Source organism: Orbicella franksi, unplaced genomic scaffold (assembly GCF_964199315.1).
Source record: "Orbicella franksi unplaced genomic scaffold, jaOrbFran1.1 SCAFFOLD_106, whole genome shotgun sequence".
Taxonomy (NCBI): domain Eukaryota; kingdom Metazoa; phylum Cnidaria; class Anthozoa; order Scleractinia; family Merulinidae; genus Orbicella; species Orbicella franksi.
Genome location: NW_027670548.1, coordinates 12953 through 32521, shown reverse-complemented (window position 1 = coordinate 32521; position 19569 = coordinate 12953). Strand labels below are relative to the sequence as shown.

Below are 19569 nucleotides of genomic sequence, written 5' to 3'. Positions count from 1 at the left end.
CCCGAATAACATAACCCGAGGTTAGCGGGATAATTAATCGAGGAATAAAATTGTGTTTATTCACCGTTTAACTATCCTTCGATTAAACTCCATTAAGCTAGTAAAACCGGTCTGTAGCTGGAGTATTAGGGAAGGGAAGGGATAATTATGATGGTTATGATAATAGTGATAATAATAATAATAATAATAATAATAATAATATTAATAAACATTTTTAGGAGGGTGCTATCAAGCAAAAAAACTGGCTATCCTCTAGTGCCCCAGGACCATGGTTTGGTCTCGGCCCTAAGGACTCTAAGCAAACATTACGTGAAGACTATAATAATAATAATAATAATAATAATAATAATAATAATAGACATTATTTAACGAGGGTTAAACGCTTAATAACCAAAGGCTAATAAACTTGTGGCCCTCAGAAAATAAAATTATGAATACAAATATGCAGTATAATAAAAGTTCAAATCCTAAACTTATGAGACGCGAGTATATTAATTACAATAAGATTAAAAACTTAAATTTAAAATGTCAAATCCTAAAATGGTCCAAATGTTGCTGCGCTGCGAAGATCGTTTTCCTACAAAATTGATGCGAACTTGTTGTTGAATAAAGAGAAACAGAAAGCCCGATAGTTATATCTCAACTATACTTGTCTTCTATGAAGACTAACAAAAATGATTAAATTAAAATGAGATTTGTACGCTGGGCGAAGCTTACTGAATCAGGCATCACTGAATCACTGATCTTTCATTTTTACATTACAGCATGAAACGATTTCTATTTCTGAGAGCACAAATGTTGAGACTTCTTCCTTCGCACTAGTCGTGTAAAAAACTAAAAAGTTGGCGTATCGCCGAAGAATGGTCCGTCCATATTTGGTAACTACTCAGAGCATTCCGTACCGGGCCCAGTACTTTAAGCAAAATGTCCGCCATTTTGACTTGTTTGTCCGCATTTTCATCCGATTAGCACGTTAATTCACCTCGCTAGGTGGGTTAAATTTAACCTTTAGTTTAATCCTTGGATAGTGCTAATCCAGCTTGGAGAAACAAAATTTAAACACAGGATAAATTTATTCTTTTGATTAGGACAATTTAACCGTGAATTGAAGTAAACTTAATATAAGCAAAAAAGGAGTTCTCTACGGCTGGAAAAAGCCATTATTATTCAGTATAGTCTTACCTCGACCAAAAATGGACTGTGATCGAAACTGTTTACAAAATCTTTTGCCATTTTAGTAATCGCAAAAACAATTCAGGTCAGCTCTGAAATAACAAGTTTCCCTTTCACTTTCAGCGATTTGATCGTGATTATCCAAATAAGCCCTGGGGACGAGGTTGATCCAAATATGGGTGGTATCTTATCTTTCATATGACGTGGTCGAAAAAGACGTGCTCAATTCGCCCGACAATGGCGGCATGTCGAAAAAAGTCTGTAAAATGCTTTTTGTTCTCTGAGTCCGATGTCAAGTGCGGCACGGAATCTGGTTAGTGCTAAATTTCCCTTTTTGCCATCAGAGAGAAATGGCTTGAGTCGCAGAGAAGTGGATCGTCGATAAGCAGACAAGTGAACGCATGCGATCTCGGGGACGAGAAAGGTATTCGATAGCGTTTTAATAATTGCTGTTTTAGTTGCGTTATGTTCATTCTTATCCGACTTTTTCCCTGGTAATACCATCATCACATCAATACGAATTGACCGTAAAACAAACAAAGCTGTGAGGTCAACGCATGCAATTTGTTTTCGTATTTCCTTCGAAAGACAGTTTTATAGATTAGTCACAACACTTCAATGAAAATTATTGAGAAACATTAATCCCAAATGAAGCACAAGCGTGTTTCATTTGCTCATTAGTTATGCATGGGGCATGCGCATGTGTCTCCAAGGAATTTACGCTTTGGAAGACCTCGATTTCTACGGATTGTGCTGAGATAAAATCAAATTACAGACTAAATCTTCGTATTTATAGAGAGCGAATTTTAATCGTAGTAATATTGAAATTGTTGGGTGAGAAAATACAGAAAGATCTCTTACAGTGTATTGACGTTTCGAATAATTCATGATTTCACCATCCCATTATTTACCGAACAGTCAGTTCAATTTTGATCTTTGTTTGTTCTTAGATTTTTTTCTGTTTAGCTGAGTGATTGCATAGTTTAGGGCATCAAATCATGCTAGTAACCCGGTCAACTGAGATCTTTGGAATTACTTCCATCCACAGTTATTACCAGTTTTAATTCAGTATTTTTTCAAAGAGAAATAAATATTTTTCTAACAGTAAGGCAACTTTATCATTTGCCTTAAGCTGCAAAATTATCACTTTCATATATTACTGATTTGTAGTCGTTGAGCTTTTGAACTCTGAAGCCATCTGACTTGCTACTTGCAAAGCTCGAATCTTATATCAACCTCAGAGCTAATGTAACAGCAGTCCCACATATGATCAGCTCTAATTGTGCTGCTGGGCTGAGTGTTTTAAATTTATATTAATGAGACCTCTAACAGTTCAAATCTATCATCTTTCATTCTCCCGGCAGATGATTGATTGAAAATTGCCAAAGTTACACCACTACTAAATCCATGCCTCACAGTTCAACTTCCAGAATTTATAGAGTTGTAACTTGGTTAACCACTCCACATCCATGAAGATGCTTTTAATCTCACTGTATTTATTACATTATATTCCGAGTCAACGATTAACATTTATCATGATTTCATCCCAAGGACCATCGACTGATTGACCTGTGACTTCATTCTTCTAATACATCCTAAAAAACATACCTAAAAATATTCTTCAATGAGAGAAGTCATTGATGATTACTTCAAAATCCATTCTCTAGCTCATCCTGGGGCAGATCTTCATTGAAACTAGTTGTCAACATTGTCAAAATTAGTTGTCAACTTCAACACTAGAACAACTATTCCACACATTCATTATGTGGGACTGAGTAGAGCTGCTACTGTTCAAGGGTTATATACTAGTCATTGTCCTCACTAAATTTATGACAGCATAAATTGTCTTATTGAAAATTTTGTTTTAAGGGTGTCCATTTTATAAGGATGCACACTATAAAAGCATTTAGTAATATTTGGTGTAATGGTATTCAAAATGTAATATTCTCCAGAAAAAGACATGAACTCGTTAATAATGTAAGGTAATACAAAATGTCCTTGCAATACAACAGAACAAAAATTGAAGGGCTCCTCCAAAAACACAACATGAACTTGTTAACAAAGTAAGGCAATAGAGAATATCCTTGCAATAAAACAAAAGGTTGATGAAATTGTTTACTAATTGAAGGGTCTTTTTTATCACGATGTGTAATTACTGTTTCTATGTCATTTATAATTTTTAGGCACTGCTGTTTTCAGTGTTCATGGGAACTTGCAACTGGCCATTATTATCTTGGGTGTTGTTATCTTGCTGGCTTTTAGCGGTTTCATCTGATGCGGTATGTTTTTTTTATACTGGTGATCGGTTTTCCTGTTTGAGAGAGGTGAAAATCAATGTTTTCAAGCTTCAAGCTTAACATTTATCATGATTTCACCCCAAGGACCATCGACTGATTGACCTGTGACTTCATTCTTCTAATACATCCTAAAAAACATACCTAAAAATATTCTTCAATGAGAGAAGTCATTGATGATTACTTCAAAATCCATTCTCTAGCTCATCCTGTGGCAGATCTTCATTGAAACTAGTTGTCAACATTGTCAAAATTAGTTGTCAACTTCAACACTAGAACAACTATTCCACACATTCATTATGTGGGACTGAGTAGAGTTGCTACTGTTCAAGGGTTATATACTAGTCATTGTCCTCACTAAATTTATGACAGCATAAATTGTCTTATTGAAAATTTTGTTTTAAGGGTGTCCATTTTACAAGGATGCACACTATAAAAGCATTTAGTAATACTTGGTGTAATGGTATTCAAAATGTAATATTCTCCAGAAAAAGACATGAACTCGTTAATAATGTAAGGTAATACAAAATGTCCTTGCAATACAACAGAACAAAAATTGAAGGGCTCCTCCAAAAACACAACATGAACTTGTTAACAAAGTAAGGCAATAGAGAATATCCTTGCAATAAAACAAAAGGTTGATGAAATTGTTTACTAATTGAAGGGTCTTTTTTATCACGATGTGTAATTACTGTTTCTATGTCATTTATAATTTTTAGGCACTGCTGTTTTCAGTGTTCATGGGAACTTGCAACTGGCCATTATTATCTTGGGTGTTGTTATCTTGCTGGCTTTTAGCGGTTTCATCTGATGCGGTATGTTTTTTTTATACTGGTGATCGGTTTTCCTGTTTGAGAGAGGTGAAAATCAATGTTTTCAAGCTTCAAGCTTTTCAAGTTTTTCAAACTTTTGGGGTGAGGAAATTGATTTAAACACCCTACTTTGGCCCAGCCAAGATTCCTCCCTAACCCTAACATTGAGGTATAAAGCTTTTTAATCTTCTCGTTTCACCCCCATTTCGATACCAAGGGTGGTTTTTCTCAGAAATTTATCCTTCCGAGGGTTGGTCACAGTCAACTTTCACCCCCAAAAGCTCTTTCAGTATGTAAAATTCAGTGACAATTTCTACGGTGGGGTGTTTTTTTTGGCAGATTCATCCTTGCAGGGTGTGTAAATTTCAAATCGTACCCCTTGTTAGGTATTTTCATATCCAGGGTGGGTTTTCTCCACCTAATTTCACACCTTTTGGGGTGATTTCAAGTCAAACAACATTTCAGTGAGGTGTTTTGCTTTGAAAACTACATCCCTATCAAGGTTTGCGGTTGTGATTACGAACCCTACTGGGGTGTTTTAGACCGAAAGCCACATCTCTCTGGGGTGGCACGATTTGCAATATTAACCCTTGTGGGACGCAAAATCAACCCTGTTGGGGTTATTTTTTGTTATCCTGGACACTTGTGGGGTGATTTCAAGGAAAAAAAACACCTTTCTGGGGTGTCTTGTTCAACAGATTCACCCCATTGAGGGTGATTTTTCTTAAAAAATCACCCTGCTTGTTTTTTGAGTATTCCCTCCTTTTCCACTCTAATAACATATATATATACACATTATATACACACAAGTGGCATTGCCAAGGATCTCTATAAGAAAAGGTCATAAAAATGGAAAAAAAAAACAAAACAAGACAAAACCAATGCGAATGCACTACCCCTTGACCAGATAAACCAGTGTCCGGTTAAATGACCACTTTGACCATTTGAGTGTTGTTTTCTTTTCCTTAGTATGTTTTGGTTCTTTCTTTTTCTTTTTCTTTTTTTCGCAGAAAACCACGTGACGCTTAGATTGGCTAGTTGAAGTAGGATTCGATCCTTGACAAGATAAACCAGCGTCCGGTTAAATGACCAGGAATTTTCCTTTGCTGTACGGGTTCTGAAGTCGCTGGAGTCAAGTGCTTGAAGATGACTAGCTGTATAGGGTGAGAGAATCCTAACATTTATTTCCGTATTGGCATAATAGCCTTTAATGTTGGACAAAGGTCGCTCCGCTTAATTAGGAAACTGCTTGAACTAAAAAAATTCTCGAGTTCTGCTAGGGCATCCTGGTAACGTCATAGTTTATTGGTGGCTTGTATGTGAAGGTGAGTGTTTATTATTTTTTTTTATTTTTGCAGAATATTTAAAGGAAAACGGTTTATAACGCAGCCAGCTAGGGAAGTGAAACTTTTATGGAAAAGAATAACGCAGAGAAGAACTCCCAAGAGTTTTGACAACATTGTTAGATCGGATATTCCTAGTACTGTATTAAAAATCACAAAAGAAATGAGATTGTCTTTTTTAAGTTTGTTATTAGGTAGTTTAAGAAGACCAAATAGCACACTTTCGATAACCCACTTTTTCAGTCAAATCCTGACCAAAATCCCGTGTCGTGGGAGTTAAGATACCCCTTCAGCCTATAGTTAAGCGACTATAGTTAAGCAACGTTATTCGTGTCATTTATTTTTTTTTGAATCCATTAAGGTTATTTCAAGCGGCCATGTACTCTTTTTATATTAACTTATTTCTGTTCATTTAATTCTATTTGTGAGCTGAGTATAAATAAACTTGTTGTCGAATCCTTTCAAGTTTTGTTTAATACTACCGCACAAGCTTGAAGCTGGAAAACTAAATTGGGGTTCCTTTTCAGCCAGCACTGATGCCATATCATCAAAAGCGCGTTTCCGCGCGCATTTTATTTTTTTTTTTGCTTTATATCTCAACACTATCATTGTGTCTGGCACTGTGGCGCGTTTTCCGGGATAAAATGGAGAATTTGACGGGCTATTTTAGCCCGCCGATATAAACTGTCAGTTTAGCAATTGTACAGTTAATTGCATAACCTTTCTCGAATCTAACTTTCGTGTCTTCTACGAATTTAACTTTTATCGAACCTCGAATTTGACTTTCGTGTCTTTCAATAACAGCCATTCAACTTGTAAACGCTCGCATGATTGTTCAGACTGTTTTTGTCCCAGTCTTTATTTTCTCAATGCCCTCTCAAGTGTTAATCACAGTAAAAGAGGTTATGTTCCTGGGCAGAAATATGTCTGCTTGTGCGTCCCTAGCTCGCTTTAAAACAACCGTTTTTTATTAGTGTTTTGTCACCTCTATTGTAACTTCATAGTTAATAGTTACTGGAGCTTTCAGTAACATGCGGACACTTAAATTCAAAGCGCAATCGACAAATGCGTTTTTCGCTACCGTCAATGAAATGTTCGACGGCGCCTCCCAGTTTCCGATTACTGCCGAGCTCGCGGTAATCAAATCGCTGAGCACAGTTCAGACAACGAAACAGTGCTCGGCAGTGGTCGGAAGCTGGGAGGCGCCGCCGAACATTTGATTGGCGGTAGCGAAAAACGCATTTTTCGGTTGAGCTTTGAATGTAAGAGTCCGCATGTAATTGAAAGGTGCGGTAATAAGTTAGTGTTCCTGTATATTTAACCGCAATTTTGCATTAACCGCCGCTTCTGAAGATGTATGCAGAAGCATACGAAACGTCAAGTAAAAGATAACAAGTGATGTGTTTATATCTGATGTTTGTCACCGCTGTTTGTCTCATTTCTATATTTGGGAAACAATGCGTACACGCATGAGTGCAAACTTTATTTCAATTCCAATTTAAATAGTTGATAAACTAGTACATCCGAGAAAATCATGCAAAAATAACCTTCGTACAAGATCGAGCAGAGTAACTTACATCAAGCTGTGAAGTTATGAAGTTATGCAATAATGAATAAAAAGATCACAGGAAGTGAGGCTCTTTGCACGATCCGGTCACATGGTACGGAGTTAATTACGCAAGTTACACAGTGGGATTTCCAAAACAAAGGAACTCGCACCAGTCTAGGACGACTTTCCTTTGTTTTGAAAATCCCACTGTGTAACTTGCGTCCCAGCGGAATTAATTCTGTACCATGTGACCGGATCGTACAAAGAGCCTATTTTATACCTGTGAAAATTCTCGTAGTTCGTAAAGCATCGTTCTTGCACCATTCAATCATTTTTTCCACATCATCATTGAGTACGCCAACAGACCACACGCTCGGGTATTTTCTTCGTCGTAACCACCTTTTTCGCAATGGAAGAACAAATGCCTTGCTCCTCTAGTGCTCCAGATAACTCGGCAGTACATGTAATTGAAATCGAGGATGATTGCCCGCTATCACCCGTCCCGCTCGAGCAGGAAAAGTTGGTAGAACCACTCTTCGAAAATGAAGACGGCGTCGCTGAGGGTAAAATTCACGCGTTACCTACCCTGAATTCAGCGCAGAGAGAGGCCGACAATGAAGACGACGTCGTTGCGGGTGAATTTCATGCGGAATCTACCCTGCATTCAGCGCAGAGAGGGAACAAGCGCAAAACCCCGTATTCGGTTAAATTCGGTGAGCTACCCGAGGCAGTCAGAAAGTTTTTGGCTTCCGTAAAGAGATTCTTTACCCAGAAAGTCAACTTTGAAAGAGAGAAAGCACCGGTGACCCTTTCTACTTACGAGAAGGCTCAAGAGAGAATGCTTTGTAAGTATCTTTGTTTCTTTTTTTAATTTTGGCCTTAATTTCCACGTTTGCGCCTAAGTGATGATAACCGATATTTGGGTGACGCGATTTAACATATAACCTCTCCTTTTTTATCTTCTTCGCAGGCTTTCTGGGTTACGTTAGAACTACTTTAGGCCGTGATGAAGAGCTTCTACCACATTGCTTTTTGAGAGTTCCCTTGATCGAAGCTTACGTTGAATTTTTGAAGGTGAGAGAAATTCTTTACAGGCTTTCGTATTAAGTTTTGACACCTTAGTAGAAACGCCCAAGGGAACTCACGGCCGGGGACTGAAAACCACATCAGTTAGTTTCGTAAAAAAATGTGAGCCCGTAATACCTGTGTGTAAAGAAACTGCTGAAAATGACGAATATTGGAGGATTTTCGCTATGCACGTTAACATCACAGATAAATTACGCTATGATTGGGACCTATATCTTTTGCATCTGAGGTATTGTTTTAAAGTAACTTCTCGCCATAAATTAGTGGACTTTTAACCTTACGACGTGTACTAAGTTGTGTTGATTACTCACAATGTGTTATCAGCAATGCGATATCTTTTTACCGATCTGCCGTTGAAACTTGTTTTATGCTAACAATAACCTTAAATCTGTTTTGGACGTTGTCTTTATCGAATTAAAGAGAAATTATAAATAGCTAGCTGCTAATAAGTTGACTCTATACGTTAAGAAGTCAATAATAGTTGTTATTATTAGTAGTAGTATTATTCCATATTTTTTCTGAAAGAAAGAAATTCCCAACAAATTGGAAAATTTTAATATCACTGATTTACTGCTTGGTGGGTGAAATTTTTCCTTTCGAGCTTGAAAACTTTAACCCAGAGACTCTTGCCTCTGATGAATTTCTGCTACATGTTGATTCTTTTCTTTTCCTTTTCTTTCGTTTACATCTATTTATTTACTTATTGATTTTTGGCTGTTCCGAGCCTCAATTAACCTGTTCTGTTTCCTCACAGGAAGAACGAAATTGCAGCTCTGCGACGGTTTCAAATCACATCAGCTCACTTCTCTACCCAATCAAATTTGTGCACAGAGAGCATGCTCCTGATTTCAAAGGGGTCCCCATTATCCGTCAGCTGAGAGTTCAAGCTCGAATTCTCCAGAAAGAAGGTGACTTGGAAAGGCCGTCCACAATGGAAGATCTTTCTGCCCAAAATCGCTGGATCCCTTGGTAAGTCTTGGCATGGAAACTGTTTTTTGTTCACTCTGTGACAGGAGAGACTGCGATTAGTACCAGCAATATTATACCTGGAAAAATGACTTGGTTCTGATTGGCTAAAAAAGAGTGAAGCTCTCGCATAACTAGATGTAGACTACAGATTGTTAAGAATCAATTGTGTTAGTTAGCAATCACATGATTACGGATACTAGTTTGAGGCTAGCTTAGAGCTTCAGGAGGAATTGGCACTTGAAAGTAAACTGACTAACCATTGTTTGTTTGCGGTTAGCAAGATAGATCTCTCTTGGCTGCAGTACTTTTATCCTGAATTGTTCCCTTTCCCTTTGTCCTGGACAGCCAAACCTGTGTGAACCTCTTTCCTTTTTTTGTTTTTGGTTTTGTCTTTAAAAAAAGGGAGGAAGTGGTTTCTGCTGTTAGCACCCAGCGAGAAAAGTTTGAATTGACTGGTCCAATGAAGTTCAAAGCCAAGGAATTTTGCGATCTCATTATGCTATCCCTGTATGTGTTCATTCCCCCGTCACGGGGGCTGGAAATCAGGACCCTGGAAGTGCTGTCAGGGGAAGAGGCCAGGAACTTCGACCCAAAGACCTCAGCTGGGAAGAATTACCTGCTTGTCAAGGATAGTGGGGCTATTATCCTCCACTTTAACAATTACAAGACCAGAAAGTTTTCTGGACGAGATGAGCTGTCTCTACAGGTTAGACAATTTCCTCTCTGGTTCCAGTAAATTAAGTAAATAAATAAATAAGTTTGTTTACCGAGGGTGACACATTACAGTTGACGATTGGTAAACTTCTGGCCCTCCCCTTAAATAGATAGAGCTAATTTACAAAATAATATTGAAAAGGGCAAAGACAGTAAATGTAATATTAAAAGGATAAAACATTTATGAAATGGGAAAGCTATCCAAGCCAGCATAACCTTCCTTACAAGAATTCTGTTTGCAGGCATTAATACTGGTGCCAGATCTTATAGTAATAGGTAGAGAGTTCCAAAGTTTTGCAGCTGTAACAAGAAGAGTTTTTCCACCTTCTGTGTCACGTTTATTTCTAGAACAGCGTATAGTTATATCACCATAGTGTGAGATTCTGGTCGACATGTTGCTGATACGCACTAATTTATCTCCAAAGTACTCTGGGCATTGCCCATTTAAGCATTTGTGGCATAAGCATAATTTATTTACAATACATTGATCTCATCATAAAAGGGTAGCCAGTTTTGTGATCCTGCACCACTAATGGTGATCTGAGATGATTTACCTAAAATTTCTACTGATTGACATGGATGTAAAACTCCATCCATAAACATTTGTTTATATCTGTTGATGTTGATTCCATTTTCAAGCTGGTTAGTTTGGCCATTTATTCCAATCTTTAATTGTTAGAAATTTGTACAAAGGCTGTTCTGCACCCAAAAGTATTGACTTATCATTTAGTTTGATGATTGACCAGACATTGAGGTCAATGCCACTGATCTTTTTCAGCCCGAAGACGAGCTCTGTCGACTTTTGTTGTCGTACATAAAGGATTATCGGCCGCATTTGGTTACAGAGTCAAGCCAAAGCTACCTACTGCTGGTAAGGTTTAACCTGTTTTGACCAAGTTACCAAATGATATCCTCACATCTTGTGTAAGTTAGATTTCAACCTCTGGACTTTTGGGGTGAGGAAATTGATCCCAGCCAAGGATCCTCCCTAACCCTAACCCTAACGTTGAGGCATAAAGCTGTTTAATCTTCTCGTTTCACCCCCATTTCGATACCAAGAGTGGTTTTTCTTAGAAATTTCATCCTTCAAGGGTTGGTCACAGTCAGCTTTCACCCCCAAAAGCTCTTTCAGTATGTAAAATTCAGTGACAATTTCTACGGTGGGGTGTTTTTTTTGGCAGATTCATCCTTGCAGGGTGTGTAAATTTCAAATCTTACCCCTAGTTAGGAAATTTTCATATCCAGGGTGGGTTTTCTGCACCTAATTTCACACCTTTTTGGGGTGATTTCAAGTCAAACAACATTTCAGTGAGGCAAGCCTGCAAATAACAGTCGGTCATTGGACAATCGTCTGGTAAATTTGAGGTTTTGACAGGTAAAAGCTTAGCCTGGTTGGACACTCTGACCGGGCATTTCCGCTAAAATGAAAAATATTTTAACTGGAAGTTTGTGGCTGAATATGGGACAACTTATTTTGTTATACTGCCACACAATGCTACGGAAAAAAGCATTGTTATCGGTTTTGTTTTATTCTAATTCTGAGAATTTTATCACGCGCAGTGCGCCGTCTCAAATGTTATGTCGAATTGTAAACATATCACAACAGTACCACTATTCCTGCGTGTTAATTTACGCATTTTGCGGTGGCGTTGTGAAAGATCGTGAAGCCCCATTTAGTCTGAATTATGTTCGTCTGAAAAACTACTTAGAACTGAGGTCTTATGTAATTACTCGTTGTTTGTTGCCACCAAGTGTTGTGGAATTAATTTTCAGTTGTAATACATTGACCTGATTAAAGATATTATGGAAATTGAATACACAGCCCAAATACTCACGTTTCGTTTATCTGAATGCAATCGCTTTCAAAAACTTTAAAACCTCTAAAATGTAGCCAAATGTTTTTCTAGTCCGTATGATCAAAACTCAGTTTAATTTTTAACCTTTTATAGTTTTTTTTACGTCTGGCAGTGTGGTTGAAATATAGTTTCCGTACCACAGACATGTTTTTGTGAAAAGCGTGAATGTACAAATTGGTCACGCTTTATAGTCACGACCGCCTCCAATTCCACATTTTAAATAATTACGCCAATTTTTTATTCAATTGACCCCGAAAGCTTTCAGAGGAAACTTGCTTTCAGAAAAAGTCGAAGAATTCGTTTCGGCCAATTTTCAAGTCTCTGAATGTTATTGTGAGGTTTTATACTGACAAGGTGTCCGTGTGGGAGGTTGTTTCATCCCTTTTCCTGTTCAGTCCCTAGACATTGTGGGAAACTTGTTACATTGGAAACGCTTGTGTGACTAGGGGTATAAGCGTTTGTAAATTTGTCAATTTTCAACAGGTAAATTAATACCAGACATAATGTAAAGGTCCCCTTGCTGGTGCTAGTAGCAATTTTACACTCAGTTGACTTTTAAGCTATTTGAATTTGCAACCAATGTTTTGGCGAAGAGTCTACACTGAAATACCAAAATGTCTCAAATGTCTCTTTTTAATTTATAATGACAAACAATTTTTTTTGTCCGACCAGACTGGCTTTTTGTCAGGTCAAAACTTGTCTTTGTCGTGACAAATGACCTGCCTATAAACAAAAATTATTTGTAGGCTTGGTGAGGTATTTTGTTTTGAAAACTACATTCCTGTCAAGGTTCACGGTTATTATTACGAACCCTAGTGGGGTGTTTTAGACCGAAAGCCACATCTCTCTGGGGTGGCACGATTTGCAATATTAACCCTTGTGTGATGCAAAATCAACCCCGTTGGGGTTATTTTTTGTTATCCTGGACACTTGTAGGGTGATTTCAGGGGAAAAAGAAAACCTTTCTGGGGTGTCTTGTTCAACAGATTCACTCTGCTTGTTTTTTTGAGTATTCACTCCTTTCTCCACTCTAATAACCTATATATATACACATTATATACACACAAGTGGTATTGGCAAGGATCTCTATAAGAAGAGGTCATAAAAATGGAAAAAAACAAAACAAGACAAAACCAATGCAAATGCACTGCCCCTTTTTGTCTCCAGAACAAGAATGGTGGTCACTTCACTGCTGCCTCCTTCTCCGCTCACTTGAAGAGTGTGCTATATGGCCTTACGGGAAAGCTGGCCTCTATAAACATCCTTCGATCTTCGTTCATCACATGGGCATACGACAAATCGTGAGTGGACGCATAGTTATTCTTAGTAATTCAGAGTGCACATTTAATCTTAAAAATAGTGAAGTTGAGTCAAGAGGTCAATCTTTCTTTGACTCGCATGAAACATTCTTAGCTTAAAATCAAAGGATTCAAATAATTTATTTCTATTTTCTCTTGGGACCATTCTCAGTCCCAGGTGAAACTGGAAACAGTTCTTATGCAAAATTTTAGAGGGCAAACAAATAGTATTATGGTATTTTTGAAAGTGGCCTATTATAAAATATATATTTTTAACAAGAAGTATTGTGGTATTTTTGAAAGTGGCCTATTATGAAATGTACATTTTTTCTTTTCGCTCACTGGCTGGCATTTTTAAGTCTTTGGTCAATCATAACTCAGACATTGTTCTATGATTTTAACAGGGACTGTACCGACTCTCTCAAGGTTTCCTTGGCATCTGCGCTCAGGCATTCACGTAAACAAGCACAAACTACGTATGATCGGCGCACAGCAAATCAGAAGAAACGGCTGGCAGTTGACTTGGCCAGAGATTACGCAGAGGGCCGTCTCGACGAAGAGGAAGATGCGACTGCTGAGCAACCAGAAGAGGGTTGTGTGGATGTAAACAGGGGCGATTTCGTGGCTGTTGTCACAGAGGAGAGCACCTATCAGAATCCAAAGGTTTTTATTGGCCAGGTCCAGTCCATAAGAGAAAGAGAGGCAACGCTGTTGTATTACAAACACATAGGCACCAACTTGTATAAGCTTGAACTCTCAGGTGAAGAGTGGAAAGAAGGCATCGACAGCCTTGTTCCTGTACAATTGCAAGCCACCAAAAAGCGAGCCGGCGTCTACAAACTCATGACTTCCACTCGTACCATCCACAAGGCAGTCAAAGACTAACTCTCTCCGTGCAGTCTTACAGTCAAGCTCCGAGCAGTGAAAAACCATCTGATTTCCCAAAAGCAGTTTCACTTCCCAAAGACCAGAATCAATTCGCAAAAGTTCACATCCCAATTTTTTTCCTCAAAATCTTGTGACCCGCATGAGAGCTTGACTGAAAGTTGCATGTTTTCAAACAAGAGGGCCTAACAGAATAAGAATAATTTAGTTGAAGATAAATGTTATCGTCATTACCGAGACAGGGTACCGATAATTTCTCAGTCGTTCCATGAATTCGTTGTCCCAGTTTCCCAAATGCAAGTGAATGAGAGGTTGATTTAATATGTAGCTTTAGTGACTTGGAATGACATCACCTCAATCATTTGAGCCAGTAATTGCTTTATTGAGCCAGTTAAATTGACTCCACATGTACAAATGCAAATGACAATGATATTATTATTCTTAATTGGAACAAGGGCGATTTTTGCATGAAGTGAAATTCAAAATTCTATGCATATCTACAAATTCTGTAGATTTTTGGCCCGTCAATGGAAGTGAGGCTGATGTCCATTCCTCCCTTTGATGCAAATGGCAAGTATTAATACTGGTAGTGTAGCAGCTCTCATAACTTGCTTTTCTTTGGTATTGTAAGCAGCTTCTATTGTTTTGAAGTCTAAGTCATTGCTTCAATTGTTTGGTCTTTTGTTTTTGGCTAGGGTAGCAACCCAATCATATTATACGCTACGAGAGATGCCACATTACCCATTAAAACTGCCAGACCAGCCCTCTATATAGGGCACACATGAAATTTCCAGTTTTGAACTGGGCTAATGAGACCTCCTCGGCTCACAAATTTTTGTTTCAAGATCGATTGTTTATCCACTCGTGCACTCTTTTCAGTGATTAGGAAGCCTGTGAAAGATATTAAGTAAACAGTGGTTGAGCCCATAAGGTCTTTGCTGTCATTTACTCTTTTTAAAACTTGCTTTTTGTATTCACAGTTTCAAAACTTTCCGACGCACAGAGCAGTGCTGCAATCAAATGACTTAATTCTCAACAAAAAAGGCCAATAAATACTCAGATACTTGCTGATTGATAAACAATTTTACTCTATAAAAATTATTGTCCAGCCAAGAAACATGAGAGAGCTCATGCAGGCCTCAAAACTTAATGGGAGACTTAATGGATTTCTGGCTTTATTAGACATAATATTGGTACTGTCAAACAAATGACATGAAATTAATATCACCAGAGTTGCAATTATTAGGAGAAAGGCAGGAGATAGGAAACTTAATACCTGTGCCCTATAACTATGGTAACAGGAGTTACTGAGCAAGACAATAATCTTCAACTTAATATTACGAGAAATGATAATTTCAATAATTAGCTTTCTAGTTGTTGTTTTCGGAAGGTTAATTCTGAATGAAGAGTGCTTTTTGTGTTCTGCACAGACACTAGCAGTTGAATAATGTTGTTTACACATTAAAGATTATTGACAGGAAATTTAAATTGATTGTTTCAGTTGCCTTTTGTTGTTATTTATCTAAATGGAAAATAGGCTGTTGTGTTTTCCAAAGCCAAACATCTACGCAATAGATAGATAGATTCACGAGTGTCTAATGAAGGCTAACAAATATTAGTGGCTTGGTTCCTTCCTGAAAAAGTGTCTCTCTCCTGGCAGACCATAAAAAGTTATTATTATTATTATTATTGTAATATAAGTGAATGAAGAAAGACAGATGAACACATTGGGTGGCTAGACTTCTTTATTGGTTATTTTGAATCTAAGCAAGGATGATGATGATAACAATCTGTCTTTATTCATGTACTTATATACTTTAATGATAATGTAACTAATAGTCAATATGTATTAGAGATAAGGGGAAAGAAATCAACAAAAGACAAACCAATGTGAAGAACAGGAAAACTAATCAAAAAACTTTTTTTATTCTCCGGATTTGGGTCTAGGCACACATTCATTCATTGGTGCATTTGAGTCCCAGTAGAAGGCATGGGTCCTCTCTGCCAAAGACAGCTACTGCAAGTGGAAGGAAATGAAATGGAATTAAATTTCATTCAATGAAGCCTCATACTCCCCGAGCTGGGGGTACTCTGGATTTCAATTGACAGGGACGATCAAATGATGAACCACCCAAAATCCTAGGGCCTCAAACAAAACCCCCAAAATCCCATGAACCAAAATTTTGACCCCCCAAAAATCCCTTGCCAAATTTTCAAGCCATAGAAATTTCCAGAAAGCATCAAATGATATCCAAGAACACGTTCTGTTACAACAGAACATTAGGAACAACCCTACAAAATGTTCCTATCTCAAAAATTCCTGAAATGGAAAATTTCAAACCACCAAGAATTTGGACGTAATTGACCAGCAAAAAGAAATAATGATCATAACAATTACAATTTCCTCAAATGTGATTGGTGCATAAACTGCTGTATTTTGCTCTAATTAATCTGCAAAGCTGTAATCGGACAGTGTAATCGGACAGTTGGCTGTAATCGGACACCTGTAATCGGAGAGTTACATGAGCCAATCATGTTAAGTCCTCTCCACTAAATCCACCAACCACAACATTGATTGCAATTACTATGGTAACCAATTCAAGAGACTGACTTTGTAAAATTGTGGAGGTTTAGTCTCTGGTGACTGTTTTGAAAGAAACTTAACAGCCACTTTGCAAGCTATTCTCCATATTTTTAATTATGATATTTAAAATGACTATTAAATGCTCTTTTTTCAAATGAATTTTTGCTTTTGTGGGAAATTGTAATTGTTATGATTAATTGGTAACGGGACATCGTGTTGTCCAATTCAGTCTGTAATCACACTCGTGAATAACAAATCGGACACCCTCTTCGCGGTCGTCCGATTTTGTTAATCACTTGTGTGATTACAGACCAAATTGGACTCCACCCAGTCCTATTACCATTATTAATAATAATAATAATAATAATTATAATAATAATAATAGTAATAATAACAATAATAATAATAACAAAAGACATAAAAATAGCCCTTTAAAAACTCTTTCTACAAGCTAAAATAACATTTTTTATAAAGATACGTCTGGTGTATAGGTTTAAATAGACTTGAATTATGGCATGAACGTATATCACTGGGTAGCTTGTTCCCAAAGTTCTGGAGCTGATACAGGAAATGCTCTGGATCCATAGATCCTGATAGAATATCATTAGTTTGGTAACTGACATTTTGATATTTAATTGATATTTTGGTGATAGTAAAATGATAATGTCGAGAAATTATTTGAATCACAATGTGCCTCTCACATATCAAAATATCATTACCACGTGGGACTATTACATCAAATTATTCGCTATGAAATCGTCCCGAAAATAACAAAACAGACACTGAATATAATAATATCAAAATCGGTTGGTTTCGCTGCTGTTTGCTTGTGGTCAGCTTTTATTTGTTGTCAGTAAGGGACAGCATTGTATTGTAGCATGATTTATCACTTTATCACAGGCAAAAGAAGACATTCTGGATTATTCATTCTAATAATAATGTCATGACTTTACACTAGATCGATGGGCAAAGAGGAGATTTTTACTTGATTGAATATTACGATGATATCATGATGACATTTGCTTCCATACGGTCTATCGAAAAATTCGCGCTGGCTATCTCTCCGCCGAAACAAGAAGCATGCACAAGCTCCAGCACTTTTCATGTAATTAAGCAAACTAAAAACACAACACGACATTACTTACCATCCTCACGAGAAACAAGTTTGTTTAGAATTTCAAATTTACCACTTCGCTCTCAAAATGGCTCACAATACAAAGAGAACACTCCGTCACGCCTGGAACCTAGTTTCCACTCCTTCCTCTGACATGACAATAATCCCAGGAAATCAATATGGAATCAAACGCCAGAAATGACCAGGAATTGTTCTTTGCTGTACGGGTTCTGGAGTCGCTGGAGTCAAGTGCTTGCAGACGGCTAACTGCATGCGTGGGGGTGAGAGAATCCTAACATTTATTTCATATCTGATTCTAAAATCTATCAGTTTTGCTAAGACTTGCAACAAATCTTTGGACTCGCAATATTTTCAATGTTTTGAATATTTGAATAGTTCTCTCTATTTCAGCCAGTATCATTTGATATTTCATATTTAAGTGTATATTATTTAATCACGTCAGAGATTAAAGAGTGACACTTCATATCGGCACTTAATGGCTTGCCAGTTAACCCGTATCAAGCTGCTTTACCAACTAAATTATGTAGTATCTGTGTAGGTAACATACTTACCGAGTGTTGTGTTCATCTCATGGGAATAAGTTGACTACTGGTTACGGGCAGCTGGGGTGTATTCCAGCACGCACGAACCGGACAACTTACATACATGTCTTCTCCAGTCTGACTCTAGGTTTTGGCAGGGGGGGGGGGAGGGGGGAAGGGAGGGGTTGAGTGAGTGCTGTTTTCATTTCCTTAGTATGTTTCGGTTGGTTCTTTCTTTGTTTTTTTGGTTTTTTTTTTCGCAGAAAACCACGTGACACTTAGATTGGCTAGTTGAAGTAGCATTCGATCCTTGACGAGATAAACCAGCGTCCGGTGAAATGACCAGGAATTGTTCTTTGCTGTACGGGTTCTGGAGTCGCTGGAGTCAAGTGCTTGCAGACGGCTAACTGCATGCGTGGGGGTGAGAGAATCCTAACATTTATTTCATATCTGATTCTAAAATCTATCAGTTTTGCTAAGACTTGCAACAAATCTTTGGACTCGCAATATTTTCAATGTTTTGAATATTTGAATAGTTCTCTCTATTTCAGCCAGTATCATTTGATATTTCATATTTAAGTGTATATTATTTAATCACGTCAGAGATTAAAGAGTGACACTTCATATCGGCACTTAATGGCTTGCCAGTTAACCCGTATCAAGCTGCTTTACCAACTAAATTATGTAGTATCTGTGTAGGTAACATACTTACCGAGTGTTGTGTTCATCTCATGGGAATAAGTTGACTACTGGTTACGGGCAGCTGGGGTGTATTCCAGCACGCACGAACCGGACAACTTACATACATGTCTTCTCCAGTCTGACTCTAGGTTTTGGCAGGGGGGGGGGGAGGGGGGAAGGGAGGGGTTGAGTGAGTGCTGTTTTCATTTCCTTAGTATGTTTCGGTTGGTTCTTTCTTTGTTTTTTTGGTTTTTTTTTTCGCAGAAAACCACGTGACACTTAGATTGGCTAGTTGAAGTAGCATTCGATCCTTGACGAGATAAACCAGCGTCCGGTGAAATGACCAGGAATTGTTCTTTGCTGTACGGGTTCTGGAGTCGCTGGAGTCAAGTGCTTGCAGACGGCTAACTGCATGCGTGGGGGTGAGAGAATCCTAACATTTATTTCATATCTGATTCTAAAATCTATCAGTTTTGCTAAGACTTGCAACAAATCTTTGGACTCGCAATATTTTCAATGTTTTGAATATTTGAATAGTTCTCTCTATTTCAGCCAGTATCATTTGATATTTCATATTTAAGTGTATATTATTTAATCACGTCAGAGATTAAAGAGTGACACTTCATATCGGCACTTAATGGCTTGCCAGTTAACCCGTATCAAGCTGCT

At 37.8% G+C, this 19569-nt stretch overlaps 2 protein-coding genes and 1 long non-coding RNA gene across 6 annotated transcripts; 2 read left to right on the top strand and 1 right to left on the bottom strand.

Annotated features, from left to right (window-relative positions):
- Positions 1–108: 108 nt before the first annotated feature.
- LOC145472647 (uncharacterized) lies at positions 109–8105 on the top strand. Of its 4 annotated transcripts, XM_081454974.1 has the most exons (6): positions 109–153; positions 316–1597; positions 3357–3452; positions 4187–4282; positions 5290–5442; positions 5638–8105. In XM_081454974.1, the coding sequence occupies exons 3-5, from the start codon at positions 3378–3380 to the stop codon at positions 5299–5301; spliced, it is 183 nt and encodes a 60-aa protein (XP_081311100.1). In that variant the 5' UTR covers positions 109–153; positions 316–1597; positions 3357–3377; the 3' UTR covers positions 5302–5442; positions 5638–8105. The 4 variants fall into 4 exon arrangements, with proteins under 4 accessions (XP_081311100.1, XP_081311099.1, XP_081311097.1 ...); XM_081454973.1 differs by lacking the exon at positions 109–153 and having other exon boundaries at positions 1138–1597; XM_081454971.1 differs by lacking the exon at positions 109–153 and having other exon boundaries at positions 1138–1597; positions 4187–5442.
- Positions 8105–14483, top strand: LOC145472649 (uncharacterized; the record flags this gene model as incomplete). Its single annotated transcript, XM_081454975.1, has 6 exons — positions 8105–8245; positions 9012–9226; positions 9629–9932; positions 10719–10811; positions 12964–13097; positions 13499–14483. Coding segments are annotated over 6 exons (1368 nt in total), but the record flags the coding sequence as incomplete, so codon positions are not given.
- A 1403-nt stretch (positions 14484–15886) lies between these two features.
- Positions 15887–17962, bottom strand: LOC145472646 (uncharacterized). The gene is made up of 2 exons (XR_014043940.1): positions 17709–17962; positions 15887–15996 (listed from the first exon to the last, which is right to left on the bottom strand). It is a non-coding gene; the product is annotated as an uncharacterized LOC145472646 (long non-coding RNA).
- Positions 17963–19569: the final 1607 nt, after the last annotated feature.

What these genes read in the sequence shown, in the direction of transcription:
- LOC145472647 (XM_081454973.1), top strand. Translation starts at nt 7,581, where the DNA reads ATGGAAGAACAAATGCCTTGCTCCTCTAGTGCTCCAGATAACTCGGCA.